The following is a 22,131-nucleotide window of genomic DNA, read 5'->3' on the forward strand; positions in this document are numbered from 1 at the left end:
CAAGCCTCATCCCCCTCCCCAGGCACAGCTGCTCACCCAGGGCACCCAGGCTCACCTCCACCCCACAGCAGCAGCCTGGGGAAAGAAATAAAACAGACTCACTAACCTCAGCTCCAACACGGCACCCTTCCTCCCCAGGCTCTGCGAGGCCCCCACCCCGGTGCCAGCCCCACAGCAGCACCTCCACGGGGCCAGGCAGGAGGAGGCCCCAGCACCGCCCCTGCCCAGGTACCCACAGCCAGGCCATAACGAGCTGCACAACTCCACCGTGGTTTATTTAATCTTATTTGACAGCCCTGCCTCCATCAGGAAGCCCTCATGCTTTAGCAGAAATTCACTTGATTTTATAAATACCCATTAGATAAATAACATTTTTCTGATGTACAGGGATTTCTAGAAAATCCCCATAAATTGTCCTGATTTAGCATGATTTTCAGTGTGAAATCCCTATCTCAGAACGTTTCCTTCAGGTGTCAGGCATAGGAGTCAATCAGGAGGTAAGGCCTATGCTACAGGAATGCAAACAAGTGTTGCCTCACATGGTGATTTTTATTTTTTTTCCCCCAGAGGCAAGACAAAAATCATCTTGGAGAGTAAAAGCCAAAGTAGGACCAAGGGGATGAAGGAGGACTTGTGAAAAAGGCCACAGCAATGTATAGCTCTCACTGCTTGTCCCAGCTGCTCTCTGGCACCACAGAGGCAAGTTGCAACAAATAGCATCTGTTTTGTGCACCTCATATTTGGCAAAAATCGAAGAATCACCCCCCAACACACCAAAGTAAGATCCCAAATGCAGAACTAGCAGTTTCTCCCTGGTGAGGCCTGTGCCTAGGGGCACGCAGGGAAAGGGGGAGAGGAAGGAGGGAGCAGCACTGTCCCCACTCAGTTTCTGAAAAAAAGTGGTCTCTGTGCAGGGAACGGAGTCCCTCTCCCTGTGCTAGGAGGTTTTTTTTTCCAGTTACACAAAAGCGACATTTTCATTTTTTAGTATTTCCAGTACCTCTGCAAATATTCGTCTGTACTGTCTGTTCTCCTCAGCCCTGGGACATGGCACTCCTGCATGAAGGAGAAACCACAAAACTCACTGCAAGCAAAGGATTAACTTTATTTGCCCTTTGATGTATTACAGATCTCTCTTGTTTATTTAGACTTCCTACACTGATATGGCGCAAGATTCAGGCATGACCGCGCTGTCACTAAAATCAATGAAGTTAATGCAAAATTCAGATGGGACAAAGAGGTAACTAGAACAGGGAAGAAGTGGTAATTAAAAACCTTAAAGTGGCACTTCAGGGAGATAATGCCTGTAGTACAGACACCAATGGGCTGATTTGGGCAGTAAAGGCACCTCTGGCTGCATGATCTTGAGGGTCCCGCTGAACTTTTTGATATAAATTACACTGTGAAAGTAGTAGACTAGATGTTAACGTGGAGGTGGGCTCACAAGATCTGGGCCTAAACGTTCAGGCAGTGTCCCCAGCCTTCTCTTTCAGAAAGCTGCCCTTTTCCCATGGCCCTATTTCTTCTCAAGTTGTGAGAAGAAATCTGAAATTATTTGAACGATTTTCCTTCCGGCCACAGCCCACACATTTGTAAAGCATTACCAAGGTAATGAGCAGTTACAAAGACAGGGACTGCCGAAGGAGGCAAAGTAAGGGGGGAGATATTATTACCCTTCAGTTGTAGCAACTGCACCAGACAATATTTACTTTCACTCGGTATTAAACAGTGTAAAATAACCTTTATTTCCTGCAAGCTGACGTAAGCAGCCCTTACCAGGTAAGCGTATGTTATTCCACACTGACAAGCTGCTCTGAAGACACCAAACTTACGTTGATGCGTGAGCATGTATCCCTATAACCAAACATATACATGCCAACTTTAACAGTAAGAGGCCCTGCGCAGGTGCTACCTCTGTGAGGGCCACCAGTCCCTTATCACAGCGAGCCCTGCCCCACCTCTCCTGCACACTGAAACCCCACACACTGCACCCTGGCATTCAGCAGCCTGCGAGCGTAGCAAAGCCCACGCGTGCGGGCCCACGCTGCCGCCGCAGCTGCATAATTTTTCCGTGGACTTTTCTCTTTCTTCCTCCGGAGCGCGGGCAAGCTCCAAAAAAGCCCATTTTCCTTCCCAAAAAGCTGTGTGCTCCAGGTGAGGCTCGAACTCACAACCTCGGCATTGCTCGGCTTTAGTACTGCTGTATAAGTACCGCGCGCTAACCGATTGCGCCACTGGAGCCCTGACACCAACTTCTCCCGAACGGTTTATCAAGGGCTCGCCAGGCCCCGGCGGGGGAAGGGCAGCGGGACGCCAGCCCGCGCCCCGCGCTGGGCAGCGGCCCTGGGCCGCCCCGGTTCTCTGCCTGGGCCGCGCTCCCGTCGTTAACGGCTGTTAACAGCGGCGCGAGGAGGGGAGAGGGAGTTGGTGGGCGCTGCGCCCCTCGGGGAGGGCGGAAGGAGAGCGGCTGCGGTGCCCGGCACAAAGCCCGCCCGGCCGCCCCCTGCCTCCCCGCCGGGCGGGCGGCCCCGGGGACGGCGAGCGGCGGCGGCGGTGGGAGCCCGGCCCCCTCCGCCACGCGGGCGGGGCCTGCCGCGCCGGGCGGGCGGGGCAGGGAGCGCGGCCCCCCGCGCAGCGTCTGGCCGCCGCCGGCGGGGCTGCGGGCGGCTGCCGCTGAGGGGCGGATAGCGGGAGCGACCTGCCCCCCGCGCCTGTCCCCCCCCAGACGGTGCTGCCGGCGGAAGCGGTCCTCGCAGTGCCGCAGGCCAGGCGGACAGGCCCCGGCCGCGGCCCCGGCCCCGGCCTCGGGCCGTGCGGACCAAACCTCCCGGCCGCCGTTGGTAAAAGGCATTCGGCGCGAGGGCAGCGAAGTTCGTCCTCACGCTAATTCACATCAGCGGGCGTCTGTCGTGCTCAGGTCCAAGCCGGAGAGAAAAGCAACTAGTTACTGCCAGTAAATTAAATGATGGTCAGTGTAGTATCACTAGCTGCACGCTCTGGGGCTTCGGCACCGCTTGCTGCTCCACCACCGTTGTATGTGACGTGAGAGGTGCCCTGGCACTTGAAAAACAAGTGATACAGGATGAAACAAATCATATAAAATTATTTTCGAATGATAGTTAATAGAAATAATCAAAAATATTGGGGTTTATCTCCTAGGGATAATTCACTGAGGGCCTACTTTACCTCTGGTCTGACTTCATCAGTCTTGTGTGGCACACTTTACTAACTGCAGAGCATCCATTATATGAAGACGTCACATACACAGGGTCTAAACTGTTCATTTCAATACCAGAAGGTTTTGTCTTGCTGTTCACTAAAATTCAAGGATGGATTCAGGTGCTCTGGTACGAAAACACTGAATAGATCTAAAAGGCTAATGTTACATGTAGAAACAGCACAGTGTATAATAGATGTATTTATTACATGCTTGGAAACTTAGTAGAAGGAAACACGCAGCCTTATGCACATGTTTGTTGTTGAAGTGTACCTGTTAACATGAATTTTTTTCTGTGGTCAGATCTGTGTTATCTTTTATGTGGCAGGAAGATAGTAAACGTAATTGGCATCAGCAGATATTTAAACGCAAGCAATGCTCCAACCCTGTTACACAGCTGAGAGAGAGACCTACTCTTTTCTTTTTTTCCACCCATGGTTTTAGGCATTATCACCATATTTACTTTCCTAAGCGGCTCTGATGAGTTACTGACATAAGAACTAGAAAGCATTTTCCTTTCTACTTTACTGTAGTCAAAGCAACAAGCTCTGGGCATTTCATTACAGGGTGGATGGTTGTAGGGAGCGCTACACAGTGCTTGGATTTCCATGGCCTCTAAAAATGAACTATCGGTGGCCCAGCAGCAGGTGACAAAATTCTATGACAAAATGACCCAACTATTGGATGAGGGAAAATCTGTGGATATTGTCTACCTGGATTTTCGAAAAGCATTCAACACAGTTCCCCATAGAATTCTCATAGAAAGACTGGCTGCTCATGGCCTGGATGAGTGTACGGTCTGCTGGATCAAGCACTGGCTGGATGGACAGTCCCAGAGAGTGGTGGTCAATGGAGCTAAATCCAGCTGGTGGCCGGTCACAAGTGGTGTTCCTCAGGGCTCGGTGCTGGGACCATTTCTGTTCAACATCTTTATTGATGATCTTGATAAGGACATAGAGTGTATCATCAGTAAATTCGCAGATGACACCAAGTTAAGCGGGAGTGTCGATCTGTGTGAAGATAGAGAGGCTCTACAGAGAGACTTGGATAGATTGGATCGGTGGGCCAACATCAAAGGGATGAGCTTCAACAAGGCCAAGTGGCAGGTCCTGCACTTGGGCCACAACAACCCCATGCATGGCTACAGGCTTGGGGAGGTGTGGCTGGAGAGCTGTCTGGAAGAGAAGGATCTGGGGGTTCTAATTGACAAGCAGCTGAACATGAGCTGGCAGTGTGCCCAGGTGGCCAAGAAAGCCAACGGCATCCTGGCTTGTATTAGAAATAGTGTGACCAGCAGAAGTAGGGAGGTAATACTGCCCCTGTACTCTGCACTGGTGAGGCCACACCTGGAGTATTGTGTCCAGTTTTGGGCACCTCAATACGAGAGAGATATCGAGGTGCTGGAGCGAGTGCAGAGGAGGGCAACGAAGCTGGTGAAGGGCCTGGAGAATAAATCTTACGGGGAGCGATTGAAGGAGCTGGGACTGTTCAGTTTGAGGAGAAGAAGGCCAAGGGGAGACCTCATCACTCTCTACAGCTACCTGAAAGGACATTGTAGAGAGGTTGGTGCTGGTCTCTTCTCACAGGTAATTAGCAATAGAACAAGAGGGAATGGCTTTAAACTGCAACAGGGGAGGTTCGGACTGGACATTAGGAAAAAAATTTTCACAGAAAGAGTGGTCAGACAGTGGAATAGGCTGCCCAGGGAGGTGGTGGAGTCACCATCCCTGGATGCCTTTAAGGGTCATTTAGATGAGAGGGGGATATGGTGTAGGGGAGAACTTTGTAGAGTAGGGCTGATGGTTGGACTCAATGATCCCAAGGGTCTTTTCCAACCTGAATGATTCTGTGACAGGCATTCATCCAGTTTTAAGTAAATAGGACTGATCTCCCAACTACTTTTGGCAGATTGAGTGGCAGATATGTGTGATTTCATTAACCTTCTCCCCTCACCTCTGATCCATAAATGAGCTGAAACCTTTTGAGACTGTTTTGAATGGAGATGAGGTGCTTCTCACTTGCCAAGAAAGTTATTTGGCTGTTTGTACTATTACTGTGGGCATTACTTACAATGTGTTTCAGTGATACAGACCACTGACAGGTGGAGTAACATGCAGTCGCTGTATCTGACCATTGATGAAGGTGGCTGCTGTGGAGAAAAAGAGAAAACTGACAGTTTATGTCTTCAAGAATTTTTCCATCATCACGTAGGTTTAGTTGGCATACCAGAAAACAGCAGCTGCCTCCATTACCCTTAGCAGTGCATCATTACACTAGAAAATAAAATACTCTATACCACACCAAGATTGCTGTGAACATAATTTCATCCAAACAAGTGCTTTTTGTCAGATACAAGAATGTCAGGAAGAATCAAAGCTGAATCTCTGAATGTACAGACAAGCTTTTATTACAGATTTAACCTTAGACTCAGGCAAGAGGGAGGACTCAGTCTAATTTTAGTGTTTATATAGGTGATGGTCACTGCTTGTTGTATTTTAATCAGCCTTCCCATAAAAGTTAATATTGATAACGGTGAAGATTCTAGCAGTTTTTGTGCGACCTTTAACTATTCTATTGTGCTGTGTGATTCACTTGCTTCGTACGTTTATCCCCCACAGAAATTGAGGCCCTTGATAGTACGTTTATAAATATAGCAGTGAAATTTGGCCATGTGAATTAGTTTGTGAGAACATAACTGTACTTGGGTTCAAGTAGTAGCTTTGTAGTAAGTTTGTTGCTGATCTGAATTTTTGTTTTCAGCAACTATACAGGGTTTTTTTAATTCTTAATTTTTTTAAAAAGTCCGTAATTTATATTTGTTCTCAAAGAATAAGCAGAAAAAGCACAGAATTGACCAAAAATAAGAAGTGCGTTCAACCAGGTGAAATGGACTATTTAGTTATATCTGTCTTCCTTTTCCCATTTCTTCACAATATAAAAAAAAAAAAAAAAAGATAAAAGCAGAAGTTAAAGCTGTCCTAATGCCGCAGAAAGTTGCTTGCTTCCTGCTGCTTGCAGAATATCCAGATTATCACTTCAGTGTAGCTCCATTATTTCAACACCAATGTAGATAAATTAGTCTCTGTATTGCACAGGGACAGAAAGGCAAAGTTGAAATGATACTAAAAGGATTTTGCCCTCAAATTGCTAGTGAATGCAGACCTCCCCGGGTGAAGATTTTTCAGAATCCTTCTTAGCCCTATGAAAAAAACAAGGCTTAAGAGCCAATTTTCACAATGCTCTTTGCTTTCAAGAGTAGAATGGGCAGAGCAGACAGACAGCATCCATGCTTGCTGGCTTTATGTTCTGTTTCTCTCTCTCCTTCACAGGGGCTCTAAATCAGTCTAGGTCTTTATTATCAGTTCTTTAGGTGGAAAAAAATTAATAAAGGGATTAACAGAAAAATGACCAAATATCACTTTAATACAGATAAAAATGCTGGCCAATGAACCTGAATACCTCTTCTAACTACAAACACAATATTTAGCTTATGTACTTTTTGTTAATATACCCTGCTTGCTGGACACCACCTAGTAAATTTAAGTCTCTAATAGGTCTGGTGCTTGAGGAAAGCAGAAAGAGTAGGTACTGTCCTAAACTGAAGTTTATTCCACTACCACTTTTTTCCTGCACCCTCAATACGAAAGAGGGATTATTTTTATGTAGAAGTTTTGTGCTTCAGTGTCAGCAAAAGCTGACAAATCAAGTCCTTATCTTTGCTTAAAGGGAAGGATCTGAGACGAAAGTGAGAGCAGAAGAGTCATTGTGAAGTAGGCTAGCAAAAAAAAATCCAGGCCCCAGTCAGGTCATGAGGCGTATGTATTTACTTGCATCTTACAGAGACTGCAATACTGGCTCTTTCCTTTGCCTCTCCAACACACTTCACAGAAACTGGGTTTTGTGGCCCCATACTTCCAGGCTGTGCAGACCATTTATTGACCCTCCTCAAAAAAAAAAAAAACCAACACAAAACCCAGCAATGTTCGCTTATACCAGTTATACTGATGGAGAGGGCATTAAGTGCTTTTTTCAAAACCTGTTGATTTCAGAAGGTTGCAGAAAAATGCTACGCTGTGATAATAACCTCGGCTTCATACTAATGGTGAATTTTATAAGTGAACTTCATTTGTTTCCTCCCTGAGTAGGTCTAGCTATTGGGTTTTCATACCTCACTCTAGCCACAAAATGGATTTATCAGCCTGCAACTGAGATAGTTTTCTCTGCAGGTAATAGTACCTTGTATTCTGCCTAGTGGAAAAAAGTGGTGACTAGAGATTAGAGTAGGGGTTGCGGACAATAGCCCTGCAGTTAAAACTGGCACATTAATATGGTGGTGAACAAGGCTTGGCTCTGTCAATTCCAGGATCTGTGTTTTTTCCTACTGTGGCTTTGTACAATCTCTTGGTTTTCATGCCTGACAAATGGAGTCCTGCTCTGCAATACATGTTACTAATGATGAGGTAGAGCTTTGCAAAACCATGTCCATTAAAATAGAGTGTCTTCAGTTCTCCTGGTCCCGCCAGGCTGGGTCACAATCCCCTAAGTGAAAGTGCATTTTAAATAGAAGATGTCTTTCCTTCACAGCTAAACAGTGTGCCAGCAGCCTTCCTGTATGTAGGTCCAAAACCAGGCCTGATGACTTTGCTATGTATGGGTGCCTCACCACAGCCATTTTGATGGTAAAAATTTCATGTGCTAAATAAATAATGTATTGGTTTTTTGTCTTTTTTTTTAATTGAGTGAAATAATTCTTTTGGGCTTATTTCAGAGGAAATTATTGCCAGTCCTCTTGTGATTGTACTAATATAGCAGAACTGTGATCCACATGTGAATTTTTTTATCCCAAAATAAATGTTCGGGGGGTTTTTTTGATCAATTATGTAATTAGTTTAAACTAAACTGCAAAGTGATAGAGATGAAGGTAAAACGGAGTCACCCTTACACATACTGGAATAAGAGCATGGTATTAGTTCAGACTCACACTCCGTTGCTTTTTTCCATGGGAAAATTATAATGGTACAAGGTAAAGAACTCCCAAATTTGTACTGTTCCAGCATGCAACGGGACTCTTCAGTCCAGCAGCTGCACTGCTCATATGCGCAAACCATGGAAGATGTATTGATCACTTTTAAACAAATCATATAATAACCTTATACCCATACACATTCACCCACTAAGCACAGTGTAGATATAATCAGAAGACTAAGCTATGTCAAGAGGAACTGAAAAGTGCTAAAATTTTGTCACGTCTCAGGGATTTTTTGTTTACCACCCATTTAATGTATTTTAAGTCTGACAATAAATGGTTATACATTTGCTTATTAAAAAAAAGAGGGTGGCAGAGTGAGCAATCCTGTAGGAACTATGTAGACGTTGAGCAGAAACTAGTGAGGCAATAAGGACTAATACAGATCTGGAATGCCTGGTAGTTCTCGGTTTCTTGTTTGCCTGATAATTAGATGACAATATGCTGCACTTTCCCAAAGGGCATCACAGAACCAGGCCCAGCTCTCCAACAAGCCCTGCTACAACACTGGCAAAGAGTGGATCAAATTAAAATGAGCATTTATGGACAGCTGCTTTTGGTCTTACAAATGCAAGACACATCTTTATTATTGTTATTTGGCAGAACATCCCAATATTTTCAAACACCGTCCCCCGAACATTCAACCTAAGAAGATTGAGGGGAGGTGGTGAAAAGGAAACGAGGCTCTATTGTCAAGCCTGAAATGCCTATGTATGGTTATGCCTGTATAAAAATACTTCTTATATGTAACTAAACTTTGAGGAACTGCTCTCAACTTTCATTTAGCTTTGAAACCAGTTTCTGTATTAGACTTGAAGAGTGTGGATGCCCAAGACTTGCCCGTTCTCCTAACTCTCTGTTTGTCTATGTAACAAGGCAATTTTTATAGAGAGGTAATATACACACTCCAGTTGGTGTAGCAAAGAGAATTAAGAAACCTACTGTGGGCAGAATCAGTTTCTGATTAAAAGATATATTTTAAAAACACTAGTCAATTATTAGCTAAGCTGCTGGAGCGTTAGTACTCTTTACAAAGTAACCTTTGGCTGATGGACCTGTCCCCTCTGACACTGAAGCCTGAAGACACCTCTTCTACCAACCAATCCCCTGAGCTCTAGGGATGGAATCAAGTGCAGTTTCCTCACAGAAGGAGCACTGTGCAAACTCTTAGTATCTCTGTCAAAAGTTTCATAGCTGGTGGACCATGGACCTTCTTGTAAATGTAAGAAAATGGATAGAAGAAAACAAAACTGCCTTTTTGCCACCTGTGTGCAATAAGCTTATGTAAGTAAATGAAGATTATTTTTTTTTACCCAGTTCTTAGTTATATAAATATTCCTAGCTATAAGAGGAAGCTGCTGAAATGCATATATGGTAAAGATTAGTAAGGAACTGTAGTTCCTCTCAGACTGCAGTCAGTCAGAGTGCTGTTTCAAAGAACAGAAAGAGACTGAAATCTGTTCTGCAGTAACTCAGAAGAAGCTGTAAGGATCAACTTCAATATAAGATACTTGCCTCAACTCAAAATCTCTTTTAAGCAGTTAGACTGAGTTAAGGGAATTTGTGTCAGGACCTGTGACAAAAAACTTGTAGAAATCAGAGGAGATGGCATCATATCCACAAATGAGAAGATTTAGTTAACAGATTAGTGCTACCAAATCACAACCTGAAAGTTTCAGGAGCAATCAAAAACAGTGGGATGTATCACTGAAAGATGAGGAGAAAGGAAGGGCAGGGGCACTGGAAGAGCAGGTTTCCAGGGCATTTCCAGAGCTGTCAAGGCAGGGTAGGGAAGCTGAAGAGGCAGCTTAAAGCTATGAACTGTATTCTGAATGAGATGGTCGATGTAAGAAAAAAGTGTAGGCATTATGCAGTTGTACAGCATGCACGTTCTCAGTGTCAAAGCTCCAGTGTAAATAGTCCAATGTGTGGCACCTTCTAGTCACAATGTTAGCAAGGATTTCTTTTGTCACTGAAGTTGAGGACAATACATTTTGTCCAAAACTCTCTATATAGAAGGCTTTCATAAGAAAGGATTCTCTCTAAAGAGTGATACAAACTCAGGTTTTATAAAGAAAAATCATTTTTCTTGCTTTTAATAAAAAAAAATATTGCTTTACAAGTTTAATCATTAAAAAAGCATCAAAAAAATATGCCTCTTCCCCTACCCTGACGTGCTACCTCTACTCAAAAGCTGAATGGGCAGTACTGTAGCAGTGATATTAATTTCCATTCACTGATGTACGGGTTACTTTTCAAATTAATGGTTGCAAGACAGAGCTAAGGCAAAAGGCACATCCTTACAGAGATGTCTGTGTTGAAACTACAGTTGTATGTTTAACCAAGAAATTATGAAACTTGAATCATTACAATAGTTTCACAGAGGGAGAGAATGAGGAAAGTGTCTTCTCCTTCCGAGTGTTTTCATTACTTTCATTTTCAAAATGGAATTAGGAAGCATTTTGTAAAGCATATTCATTTCTAAAGCTTACCAGTGATGGTGGTAGAATTTTGGTATTTTACATATATGGAATATTCATGGGTTTTTTTCCTCATCAGTAAGATGAACCTTTTTGTTATTACTGCACTGTTCTGTACCACCTACCAGCCATTCTGTGTAATCCTGAAGTAACTCTGGAACATGTTGACATAGCGCTGAGGGATATGGTGTAGTTGGGAACTGTCAGTGTTAGGTTAATGGTTGGACCAGGTGATCTTCAAGGTCTTTCCAACCTAGATGATTCTGTGATTCTGTGACTTCTATCAGAGGTCTCCCCCATAAACATTTCAAGAAGGCACAGTGAAACAAGAAACATTTTTTTGTGATAGCAATTGCATAATTTAAAAAAATAATCCATTTTTTCAACGTAGCTTCAGCCTGTGAAGAAAGAGAGGAAGGCCATCTACTATATGAATTCTGAGTTTCTCACCACCTGCTCCTGGTGCTACCTAAATGTTTTCAGGATTGTCAAAAAAGGTTTTAGGTGATTTTCCAAGAAGTGACTAACAGATTTCCAACATTTTTTCAAAGGCTTGATCCTTTATGTTCTGAGTAGAGATGTATAAGGCAATCTTCTCACTGCCTTCTACATCACTGAAAGGCAACCACCTCAAAACATTTAGTAATTTATGATCCTATGTTTCAAGAGAGAATTAACAGTTAAAATCTAGGTCTTACGCAAATCAGTAGTACTTTTGGTGTCTAAATTTATTATGGCTTTCAAGCTTTTATTCAGTAGTCTTCCATACATTTGAGAGGATCAAAAGTTTTAAATACCTATTTGAGGTTTCAGAACAAAAACCTCAATTCCTGAATTATCACCTGCTTAGAGTTTTACCAGAGTCAAGAAAAGGATACAATGTAAGAGCTGCAATTTAATTAGATGTATCTTGCAAGTTTAAATGCTTTTTAACCTCAACAATGAGCAATCAGTGCAAAATCAGAAGCCTTGACACAGCTGATTTTTACAGGTAGCTATGGCACTTTTAAAGCTCTTCTTTTAGTTCAGAATATGATACTTACCATAAGGGGACCTAACTGCAGTCATTAACTCTCTGATTCTTCATGGACTTGAGACATTTTTAAAAGGTTGCCTGCTGGTACCATTTTTTTAATGTGGTTAAGAAGATAAATATAAGAGTATATAAAACTTAATAGGCCATTGATTAGCACCTCATTCTAAAAATAGTGTAATCACGTAATTTTCACACCCCTGAAACCTTTATGATACTCTAACTGCATTTTGGCAGTCTCAACTGAAGCTGCTTTCCTTCCTTATGATTTTTCTTAACTTAATGCAACTATATTAGCCAGACAACTTTATTCAGCGATATGGACAAACCTATTTGAGTTCCTGCTTGTATTTCATAGCTGGAATTTTTTGATGGTGGTGTTATATAATTGTTAATGATAGGAATGATTAACCCATAGTTGCCTGTTTATTATGTAAAACCCAGCTAAATCCATAGGTAACAGAATTAATGGTAGATTTGCCAAACAAAAAGTTAAGCAACAATGATTTTTAGAGCGATATTTTCACTTTTAGTTATTGAACTAATAATGAAACTGTATGGGTTTCTATAAAAAAATTAACTCATCTTGACAACAGACTACAAGATACCCATAGATTGCCTTTCTCTTATTCTCCAGGGTTAATTTTAACTTATTTCATTGATTATTAGCTGTGTTGTTACTGGTTGTCTTTCTGCCCTTCTTTAGTAGAGGTGTTCATTAATGCAGAAGTATTACAGTGCATTCTTGGAAATGAATATTAAATCTGCGTGGTACAAACAGTTCTGATTTTGGTTCCTTATTTTAGGATATGGGCATGAAGTCAAGTGCTATTATGTATACAGCTTCCTATGGTGAAAATAGTCAATTTAAGAATTGTAATCTAATTTAATTCTCTAGACTTTTATTTGACAAACTAATTTGTCACTGTTACTTCTTGTTTCTGCTTTACTAGTCCCTACTGTGTTGTTCATTATCGTTTAAATACTCTTCGAAGTAAACATGATGATAGCAGATCAAATACATATGTTCAGCCATTCAAAATAGCTTCTCTCAATTAATGCTTGCAAGGTGCTGACACACAGACACATTGCTCTTCCTGGTGTTGCAGGGGAGTGTGGCTCTGCTGGTTCTGTGTTACTAGGATCTCCTGTTAGCCCAAGTATTGCCCAGAAGCTCCTCACTGAAAAGTAGATGTCAAGAAGAGTTTAAGAACAAATTTTGAATCACAGCTAACAGGTCTGATTTATAGGGCATTTTTTAGCAAATGAAAACCTGCTACCTTACCTCTTTATTAGAGTCAGTGGACTGATAGATAATTGGGCTGATATCTATTCTTCATGACAGCTGAGAGAAGTGTTCATTTGGGCTCTTAAAAGGGGTAGAGTTAAGATAAAGGGCCTGAATCAGCCACAACCACAATGAAACCATTGTAATGTTGTTCCACCTTAGCAAAATTAGTATAAATAGAAGAGAAATTAGCTGCTAATTCCTACCACGAGTATCTCTGGTAATGCTACCCATGGGAAAGTGTGGTGGGTTGACCCTGGCTGGATGCCAGATGCCCACCAAAGCCACTCTATCACTCCCCTCATCAGCTGGACAGGGGAGAGAAAATATAACAAAAGGCTCATGGGTCGAGATAAGGACAGGGAGAGATCACTCAGCAATTACCATCACAGGCAAAACAGACTCAACTTGGGGAAAATTAATTTCACTTATTACCAATTGAATCAGAGTAGGATAATGAGAAATAAAACCAAATCTTAAAACCACCATCCTCCCACCCCTCCCTTCTTCCTGTGCTTAACTTACTCCCAATTTCTCTACCTCCTTCCCCCGAGCAGCACAGGGGGATGGGGAATGGGAGTTTTGGTCAGTTCATCACACATTGTCTCTGCCGCTCCCTCCTCAGGGGGAGGACTCCTCACACTCTTCCCCTGCTCCCGTGTGGGGTCCCTCCCACGGGAGACAGTCCTCCATGAAATTCTCCAATGTGAGTCCTTCCCACAGGCTGCAGTTCTTCATGAACTGCTCCAGCATGGGTCCCTCCCACAGGGTGCAGTCCTTCAGTCACAAGTCCTGCCAGCAAACCTGCTCCAGCGTGGTCTTCCCAGGGGGTCACAGGGGTCACAGCCTCCTTCGGGCACATCCACCTGCTCCATCGTGGGGTCCTCCCCAGGCTGCAGATGGAGATCTGCTCCCCCATTCACCTCCATGGGTGCAGGGGCACAGCCTGCCCCACCATGGGCTGCACCATGGGCTGCAGGGGAATCTCTGCTCCAGCACCTGAAGCACCTCCTCCCCCTCCTTCTTCACTGACCTTGGGGTCTGCAGAGTTGTTTCTCTCACATATTCTCACTCCTCTCTCCATCTGAAGTTGCTGTTGTACAGGGATTTTTCCCCCTTCTTAAATATATTATCCCAGAGGTGCTACCACCATCACCAATGGGCTCAGCCTTGGCCAGTGGCGGATCCGTCTTGGAGCCAGCTGGCATTGGCTCTGTCAGACATGGGAGGAGCTTCTAGAAGCTTCTCACAGAAGCAACCCCTGTAGCCCCCCCACTACCAAAACCTTGCCATGCAAACCCAATACAGAAAAAAAGTATGTTTTTACCTTTATTAACCTTTAAAAGTGTTTCACCTTTACAGAATCCTGATCTAATCAGCTTAGGTTGAAAAGACATTTTCTTGTTGTTCCTGTCTTTTATGAAGCATTCTTTATCTTTACAGTTCAAAGCTCTTTCCACCATTGGTAACTATCGTTGTACCCTTTTCATAGCTGAAGGCACTGAAAAACCAGGAAGGAGGCAGCTAGCCTGAGGTCACCTGGCAGGACAGTGGCAGAGCGGAGAGATGCACCAGAGGTCTTTTGAGTGCTCATTCTGGATGTTGCTTGTCACTAGCATTGTTCCATTGACTCACTGTCCTCAAAGAATTAAAAAAGAAAAAAACTTACATGAAATAAAGAACATCACAAGTGGAGGTAGCTTTAAAATGTCACTTTGTTTTCTAGGCATCGCCATCAATTAAATGTGATGTTTGTTGGAGGACCAAATGAGAGGAAGGATTATCATATTGAGGAAGGAGAAGAGGTAACCTATAGGCTATTTATATTTTGCTGGTTTAATCGATCTATAATGATTAAAATGCAGCTAATCTGAAGTTACAGCTACAGATTAGCAATGCCAGGCTCAGTGATGTTGTATTTATTAGATCTATTCAGAGACTTAAACAGAATCATTCACAAGAAGCATACACCATCTGTGCATTTCCTTTGAAGCAGGCACATGAGATCAGATCTATTTTACTATAATTCATTTCCAACAGGAAACTAGAAAAAGCATTCTGACAGATCAAAATGTCTCATTTCAACGTTTTGGAACAAAACTTTGGAAAGGTAACAATATTTTTAAAGTGATATTTTGTTGCAGAAGATCAATCTATATTTAAAAAGTGGCTTTGAAATTCAAAAATCAAAATGAAATATTTTAATTGGCTTGAAATTATATTTTTCTGGATTTTGTGAAAAATATCAGCATTTTCAGCTTCCATTCATGTTTGGAAGGTTAAAGAATAGAGTCTCTCAATATTTTTCAAATCAATCCCCTTCTCTGCACATCTTTGTCAAAAGAAAGCTATCCCACTGCTTGGAGTTGTCAGTAGCCATTCTGCCAAATGCAGAATATAGGAAGAAAGAGTAGAAACCTATCAAAATTGTAACAATCTGCACCTACTTTATTTACTGTGTTTTTCACGGAATTGTCTGCTTTGCCTGAGGACTCTTCTGAATCTGAAGTATCACAACTGGCTCTGAAGGAACCCTAAGGGAAAGGGGACACTAGAGGCCTGTCAGTAAGAGTTTCAGGATGGGAGACAATTTACCTTGCTTTCCAGCTGAGTAATTTTATTTCATGTCATTCCAATAAAATTTGGCCACCTAATTTTAAGTACCTTTGAAAACCCAAGCCATCTACGTAGTTCAAGGCAGAAGAGAGTCAAGTTCAACAAATCCTTTTAAAATGAAACAAAAATTTGGTTTACTTATTGAATCATTTCTCACAAAACCAAGCCAACCATTTCACAACAGCCTTCATCAATTTTCTGTTATAATTGTGCTGTGCAGGTGTTTGTAGTCATTATAACCATACCACTCTGCAAGAGTGGATGCTACCTTATCACTGTCTGATTCCTGTCTGCTTTAGATTGCCACCACGGTCTCACAGCCCACCCATGGCTGTGGGCACAGGCATGTCCATCACGTACCACAGGTTACCCACCACTCTCCATTAATGTCCCTTCTCATTGGCTGCACAGGAGGAGCTCTGGCAACACCCGGGACCATGCCATCATGCTGCTTGGGCTGGGAAGGAGGCAAAGCCAGGTCTCAGGGCAGTACGTGTGAAGTGACTATTGCTAACCAGAAGAATTTAGCATCCATCGTACATTTACAAGGAAAGTCCAGAGATACTTAGCTGGGGAAAACAAAATGTGGTTTTGTCAACATGATTACATCCCTGGGAGAGGAGCAATCACATCTGTAGTATGACTGCTCAGAAAGCACTGAGAAGAACATCTAATCTGTATGCTGCTGTTATGGTATATAGTTAAGTATTATATGTTAGGTTAAAAAAGAGTGAGTGAATTTTATAATCAAGGTCAATGACATCAAGGTTTGACAAAGCATAAAATGAAGGTACATGAAGGTACATATGGAAGTTAGTGATTCCAAACAATTTTTTCTGTAACTTAACCTTTTTATTTTTGTACACTTAATTTATTTTCTTGCTCTGGAGAATACATTAGAGTTATACACTAAGAGAGGAACACAAAAAAATGAGAAATGAGCTGAGGTTTAACTGGCACAATAGCTTGCACTACAATATTAAACATATATATTTTTTTTCTTTTCTTTACAATCTTGTCTCTCCCTGCATCTCCCAGTTCATACTGGATTATCCTTGGTCCCCAACCCATTCCTGTGCTGTTTCATTTTTTTTTTAAATTTATCTCCTCCTCCCCTTCCCTTAAAGTTAGTTTAATATAATTTATCACGTATTTTTTATATTTTGCAAGATGTTCCTGTGTTAGAAAATAATTTGGCCTGCTTTAATAAACCTAAACCCATTATATGACTTTCCAACAGTACAAGAAGTTGGCAACATCTATGAAGGCATAATGTATATCAGTATGCAACAGTATAGTAAATTATTGTTAATTCAACTGGATACAAGATTTTTTAGGTATCAATACATCCTCGTTTACATAGAAAATTTCCCACAATTACTCAGCAACCAAATATGAAAACATAAAATTCCTATCAGATAGAAAAATTGGCAATATACACATCAGAAGTGTTATCAGTTACGTATCAGTTTAATGTGTGGGCCAATTTTGTCCATTTTTATGGAGGCACAATAGTCATGCATTGAATTTTACCATAGCTGTTTATCAGACACATTTGCACCTTCCTGTGATCTAATTTAGATCCATGTTTTTCATTAGAGAAGAATCATGAGGCAGAGAATATCCTAACAAAAGGGCATTCTAAATTAAATTTGGGATTAAAAAACCCCATTCAAAACGATGTTCAGCTCATTATTTTGTCAGGCAAAAGGTCATTCATAGCTCTGAGTGACAATTTGAAAGACAAACTATATAAGCATTCTGATATCAGGCCAGATCATGAATGCGAAAACCCACAAATTCTTTACGCAAATTTAGCTGATGCTATTCTGCTAGTATTATTCCTATAGTAAAGAGGTGTTGGTTTAGAAAAGAAAGTTAAATTTAGAATTGTTTATACCTGTTCACTCATTATTTTCTGCCTGTTATCACACAGTTTGTAGTGTGTCCTGTGGCACAACTTGCACTTGTCAGCCAGCAGTTCACAGCAGCAAGGGGTTCACATGCAGAGACATGGGCTTAGGAGCATCCTCCTGCTCCTGAGCTGTTCGTTGCTGGTGCAGTTGATGTGCAGGTGTATCGGGAAAGATCAGTTCTGACTGGCTAATTATGAGAAAAAATGGAAGCTTGATTTGGACTCTCTTCAAAGCCTTTTAGGATTGTCTCCTGAACAGTCATTTAGGCTAAAACGACAGCTAGTCTCGCACATTTTTTTTTTTCCCCTCTCAACAAGCAGGAGTTTCCTAAATACGTAATTCTACATTTTCTTCCTTCTTAGTTTTCTGTGCACTACCTCACTTCCTTCTTAATTTTCTGTGCAGTATTTATTTGCTGTCCTTCTTCACAGAAGTCCTGCCTCACACCTGAGACATTATTTTCCACTGGACAGGTTTTATAAGGAACCAAATCAAGCTGCACCTTACAAGAGATAAACCATTCATATTCTTTGGCTTGACTTTAGCACTGTGTCATATTCAGTCTTTTTCCTGTTTGAAAATGTTAAGTTGCCCCTTGCTCCCTTCTCCATCAGAACAGAGATAGAGTCAATGAACATCTACTCGAACGTTCTCTGCCTCTAAATCAGACTCATTCTCAAAATGAAACTGAATTGCTTTGGGAAATGCATCTTCTGTTGAAACATGGCAAAAAACCTGCTGTGAGAATAGACCTATATATCTATACCAACAAAACTTCATGCACTAACAAGAAAGTGTTAGTGCTATATAGCCAGTTTGGTGAGGTTTTCAAATGAATCATTATTCCAACGTACCTCACTAGTCAAGAGAGCTTTGCATTACATGGACTAGTGACTACAATTCTTGTGTGACTTGATGAGATCACTTAAAGCTTCTGTGGCTGCCCTGACATGATGCTCAAGCCCACACGGCTATGGGGTAGCAGGTGCATTCCAGGTACCAGGGAACGATCTTCAACATACTTTTGTCTCTTGAACTTTTCATCATACAGTAGCATTTGCGACAAGAAGAGTTTTGGCGCTTACACAGCTCAGAGACTTCATGGTGTATTTACTGCCTTTTTGCTCACTTGCAAAGCCTGGGGGGGGGGAGGAAACCTTCTATTCTTATCTTATAAATTCATCATATAACTTCCAAATAAATAAGGTAACTGAAAACTGAAGGGGATGGTGTATTTTGGAGGAAGTTAATGACAGACAAAACCCACAATCATAACAAAGCTTATCTGTAGTAGAAGAATTTCAGATTTTATTTACTGCATCATGCAGGCTGCTTTGGGGGAAAGCGATATATGCTAACAGCTAAACCAAGGATCACAAAAGTGTTTAGGGTCCTGTCTCTTTACACACTTCAGTCCACCACTTAAACACAATGAATCTCAAGTAGCTGACTTTAATTTAACAATTTATATTCTGATGTTGAGTCTACAGAAAACAGTGCAGTTCCATGCAGAGAAATTCAAATCAGCCTTTCATCTACCACCTGCAACATATTTGCATTGGCACAGTATTCTGCTTGGTTTTAAAATCCCTGCTTCTCATTGTGCTGTGTGTATTTTACTCTAAATTTCTACACTCAGCATCTAGATTGTTTCCTATGGATAGAGCCACCTAAATACTGATGCAGCCCCACAGATCAGAGCCCTTACACTGCAGTCCTAAAGAGCATTTTCAGAACAAAAATTCCCTCTCCTTTGATCATCTTGTCCAATCTCTTCAGCTTCTTCTAGCATATTTACACGGTCTGATTGAGATATTGTAACATCTTGCTCTGAAATGTGGTACAGATTTGAGGTCACATCTGCCACAGCTTGTCTGAGTTTTCTAACCTGAGTTTTGATTTCTCTTTTTCTCCCCCTCACACACACACCACAAGTAAGACTTGGCTCCAGTTGCTGACAAATTACCTGCTTAAATGATGCTTGACCCCTTCTTCTAGCATATGTTGCACTCTAGTCAGTATGCTTTTGAGAAACTCTTCCCTAGCAGCTCAATTCTCCCTTTGCATTGTATGGCAATAATGGATGCCTAAGGAGGGGAAAGAGGGGCTAGGTAAGCATTCCCAGTAGGTAGTTTTTGCTGTGCTTATCTCCTAAATAAAACTGAGAACATGAATCGCAGCAAAACAAGAGAAACCTTTTTGCTTCTTTACATTTAAAACCCCCTGTATTTATCTGGTGAAAACTCTGAAAATTTTAATAAGAAACAAAGCTTCTATTACAAAGTAATAAGGGTGATGATCCTTTTGCATCAGAAAGAGATTGTGTTTTCAGAAATAGGTTTGCTGCATACAATTGTTCGGATGAGTTTGGGCTAGTATTTAGGTTTCACAGATGACATGTAAATGAGCAGAGGGGAAAAAAAACCCACAACATTGTTTTCTCTACCTTCCTCATCTGTTTGGCTTCCAGACTTCTGATAGCTGAAAAACCTTCTGATGAGAGAAGAAGAAAATTGTTTTTCTGTGCTCAAATAGATCAGTCGCCACTGAAGTCTGGAGAACACCCAGGATCTACTCCCACATCAGAATTTGAGTTGCTCTGCAAATTAATTTAGTATTTAGCAATTTGACAATCAATACAAGCCACGATATGCCAAGTCAGAGCCTAATCCCAGAAGTGACTGAGCAATCCCAAATTCCAGTTTCAGAAGCAGTCAGTACTCAAAGTACACTGCAAATTGCAGGTATATTTGGAGGTCTGTGAATAAGCTCTCAGCTACAAAAGCCTTCACAGAGCTCTGGGCTCCTACATCTAGGCAGATTTTGATATCAAAGGTGGATCTAAATTAAATTACATACATTGCTGTATATAAAGTAAAATAGACTTGTTTTTTAACTGGCCTATACAAACCAATTAGAAATACTGTGTTCTTCCCCTACTGCATGCTTCCTTCTTTATTCTACTAGGATACACATACCTAGACAAAGGAGCAACACAGTTCTCACCATGTTAATATGGCAGGGGTGATAGTGCTCTTTTTAAGGTAGTATCCACGCTTTCTTTTACCCTGTTGAAATTAATTTCTGCCAAGACAAGCAGCTTCACTGAAGGGAACAGTGAATTCCCACCTCTCTGCATCTCCACCTATCATTTCCAAAAATGTCTGCATAATTTGTTTTATGAGTCTTCATAACTGGGTGAAATACCCCTTTACAGACTTGACAATGATTCAGCTCTGGTCATGCTGCCTTTCACTGCGGCTTAACACAATACTATCAGATTTGAAGCATAATCAAGAAGGTTGAAGCAGACTAAGGAAGGAGGATGTAATTATCTTACAGTAAAGAGAATTTAAGGAAAATTAAATGAGTCAGAAAACAAACTCAATCTTAAGGGGCTTTCAGTTTAGTTTTTCATAGGTATAACTGCAGTTTTAATGATCATATTGAGCAGTGTTATGAAAAAATGTTATCCTTAGTGTAAAGAATGACTTCTAGGTGGCTCCTAACTTCTAGAAGTAGGTTGAGAAGTAACAAGAGGAGGTGTTTTTAGAGTAATTGTAATGCGAAGATGCCACATAGTAAGCAGGAAAGCTAAACAAAAGGCAAAAGTCTGGAGAATGAAAGGAAGAAAAGAAGAAAGTATAATAACAATAAATGGATCAGCACATTCAGTAACAAAAAGCAAAAAAAGACTGGTGAACAACCTTTGTTTCTTCCTTGAGCCATATTTTTCACTCAGACAAATCCATGTCCAGTTTTGACCCATAATGCAGTAGCAATGTACAAATCTAGGCTTTTCTGCAAGGATATATATACACACACACATATATATATTACATGTAACAAGAGACCTCATCATTAGTAAGATGCTAATAGACTGAAAATGTTGCATATTTCCTCAGTTTTCAGTTTTGCTGTGGAGAATGGATACCAAATTATCCCAGTAAAACCAGACCAATTAGGAGAGCTTATATTTTCAGGTGCCATGAACTCTGCTGACTTACTATCTATCTATATACACATACATATTTGTATATATACATATATACACATACACGTGTGCGTGCACCCACCCACACACCAGTACTTCCTTACTCAGGCCTTGATTTTTCCAGGATATATTTAGGAAAGGGTTAGATTTGCCCAGAAGGCAAAGCTCAGTCAGCATTTAGAAAAAAATAACATTCCAGCAGTACTGTATTGCTAAGTGTGTCCTGTGAAATGGGCATGGACTGTAACTCACTGAGATGTTAAATAGTTGACAGTTTTCTTGATAAAAGTTCAAGGTATAATATAAGCACAGCAGTAGATTCAGTAACTACTGCCACTTGTATTATTCACAGTTACATCAGATGATTTATGGATGACTGAAACACTCAGACATTTTTAAAAAAAAGTTTTGAAGAACAGATCATAATTTACAGTGAAAGGTACTATTTAAAATCACTCAGAAAAACACTTCTATTGACAATGTGTAGCCCACCTCATTCCTCCTTTCCCATTGCAAAACAATTCTTTTAATTCAAAACTTAGTCTTCAGAATCTTTACTTA

General features: G+C 41.4%; 1 protein-coding gene and 1 non-coding gene across 2 annotated transcripts in view; one reads left to right on the forward strand and one right to left on the reverse strand.

Annotated features, from left to right (window-relative positions):
• Window positions 1–2,146: 2,146 nt before the first annotated feature.
• Window positions 2,147–2,241, reverse strand: TRNAI-UAU (transfer RNA isoleucine (anticodon UAU)). Its single transcript has 2 exons — window positions 2,204–2,241; window positions 2,147–2,182 (listed from the first exon to the last, which is right to left on the reverse strand). It is a non-coding gene; the product is annotated as a tRNA-Ile (tRNA).
• A 7,093-nt stretch (window positions 2,242–9,334) lies between these two features.
• Window positions 9,335–22,131, forward strand: part of HAAO (3-hydroxyanthranilate 3,4-dioxygenase) — a 37,030-nt gene continuing 24,233 nt past the window's right edge. Inside the window, exons 1-2 of the mRNA XM_074864845.1 lie at window positions 9,335–9,527; window positions 14,771–14,849. Of these exons, the coding sequence (XP_074720946.1) occupies window positions 9,448–9,527; window positions 14,771–14,849 (159 nt within the window). The 5' untranslated portion in view covers window positions 9,335–9,447. The remainder of the gene's footprint in view (window positions 9,528–14,770; window positions 14,850–22,131) is intronic.

Source organism: Strix uralensis, chromosome 3 (genome assembly GCF_047716275.1).
Source record: "Strix uralensis isolate ZFMK-TIS-50842 chromosome 3, bStrUra1, whole genome shotgun sequence".
NCBI lineage: Eukaryota > Metazoa > Chordata > Aves > Strigiformes > Strigidae > Strix > Strix uralensis.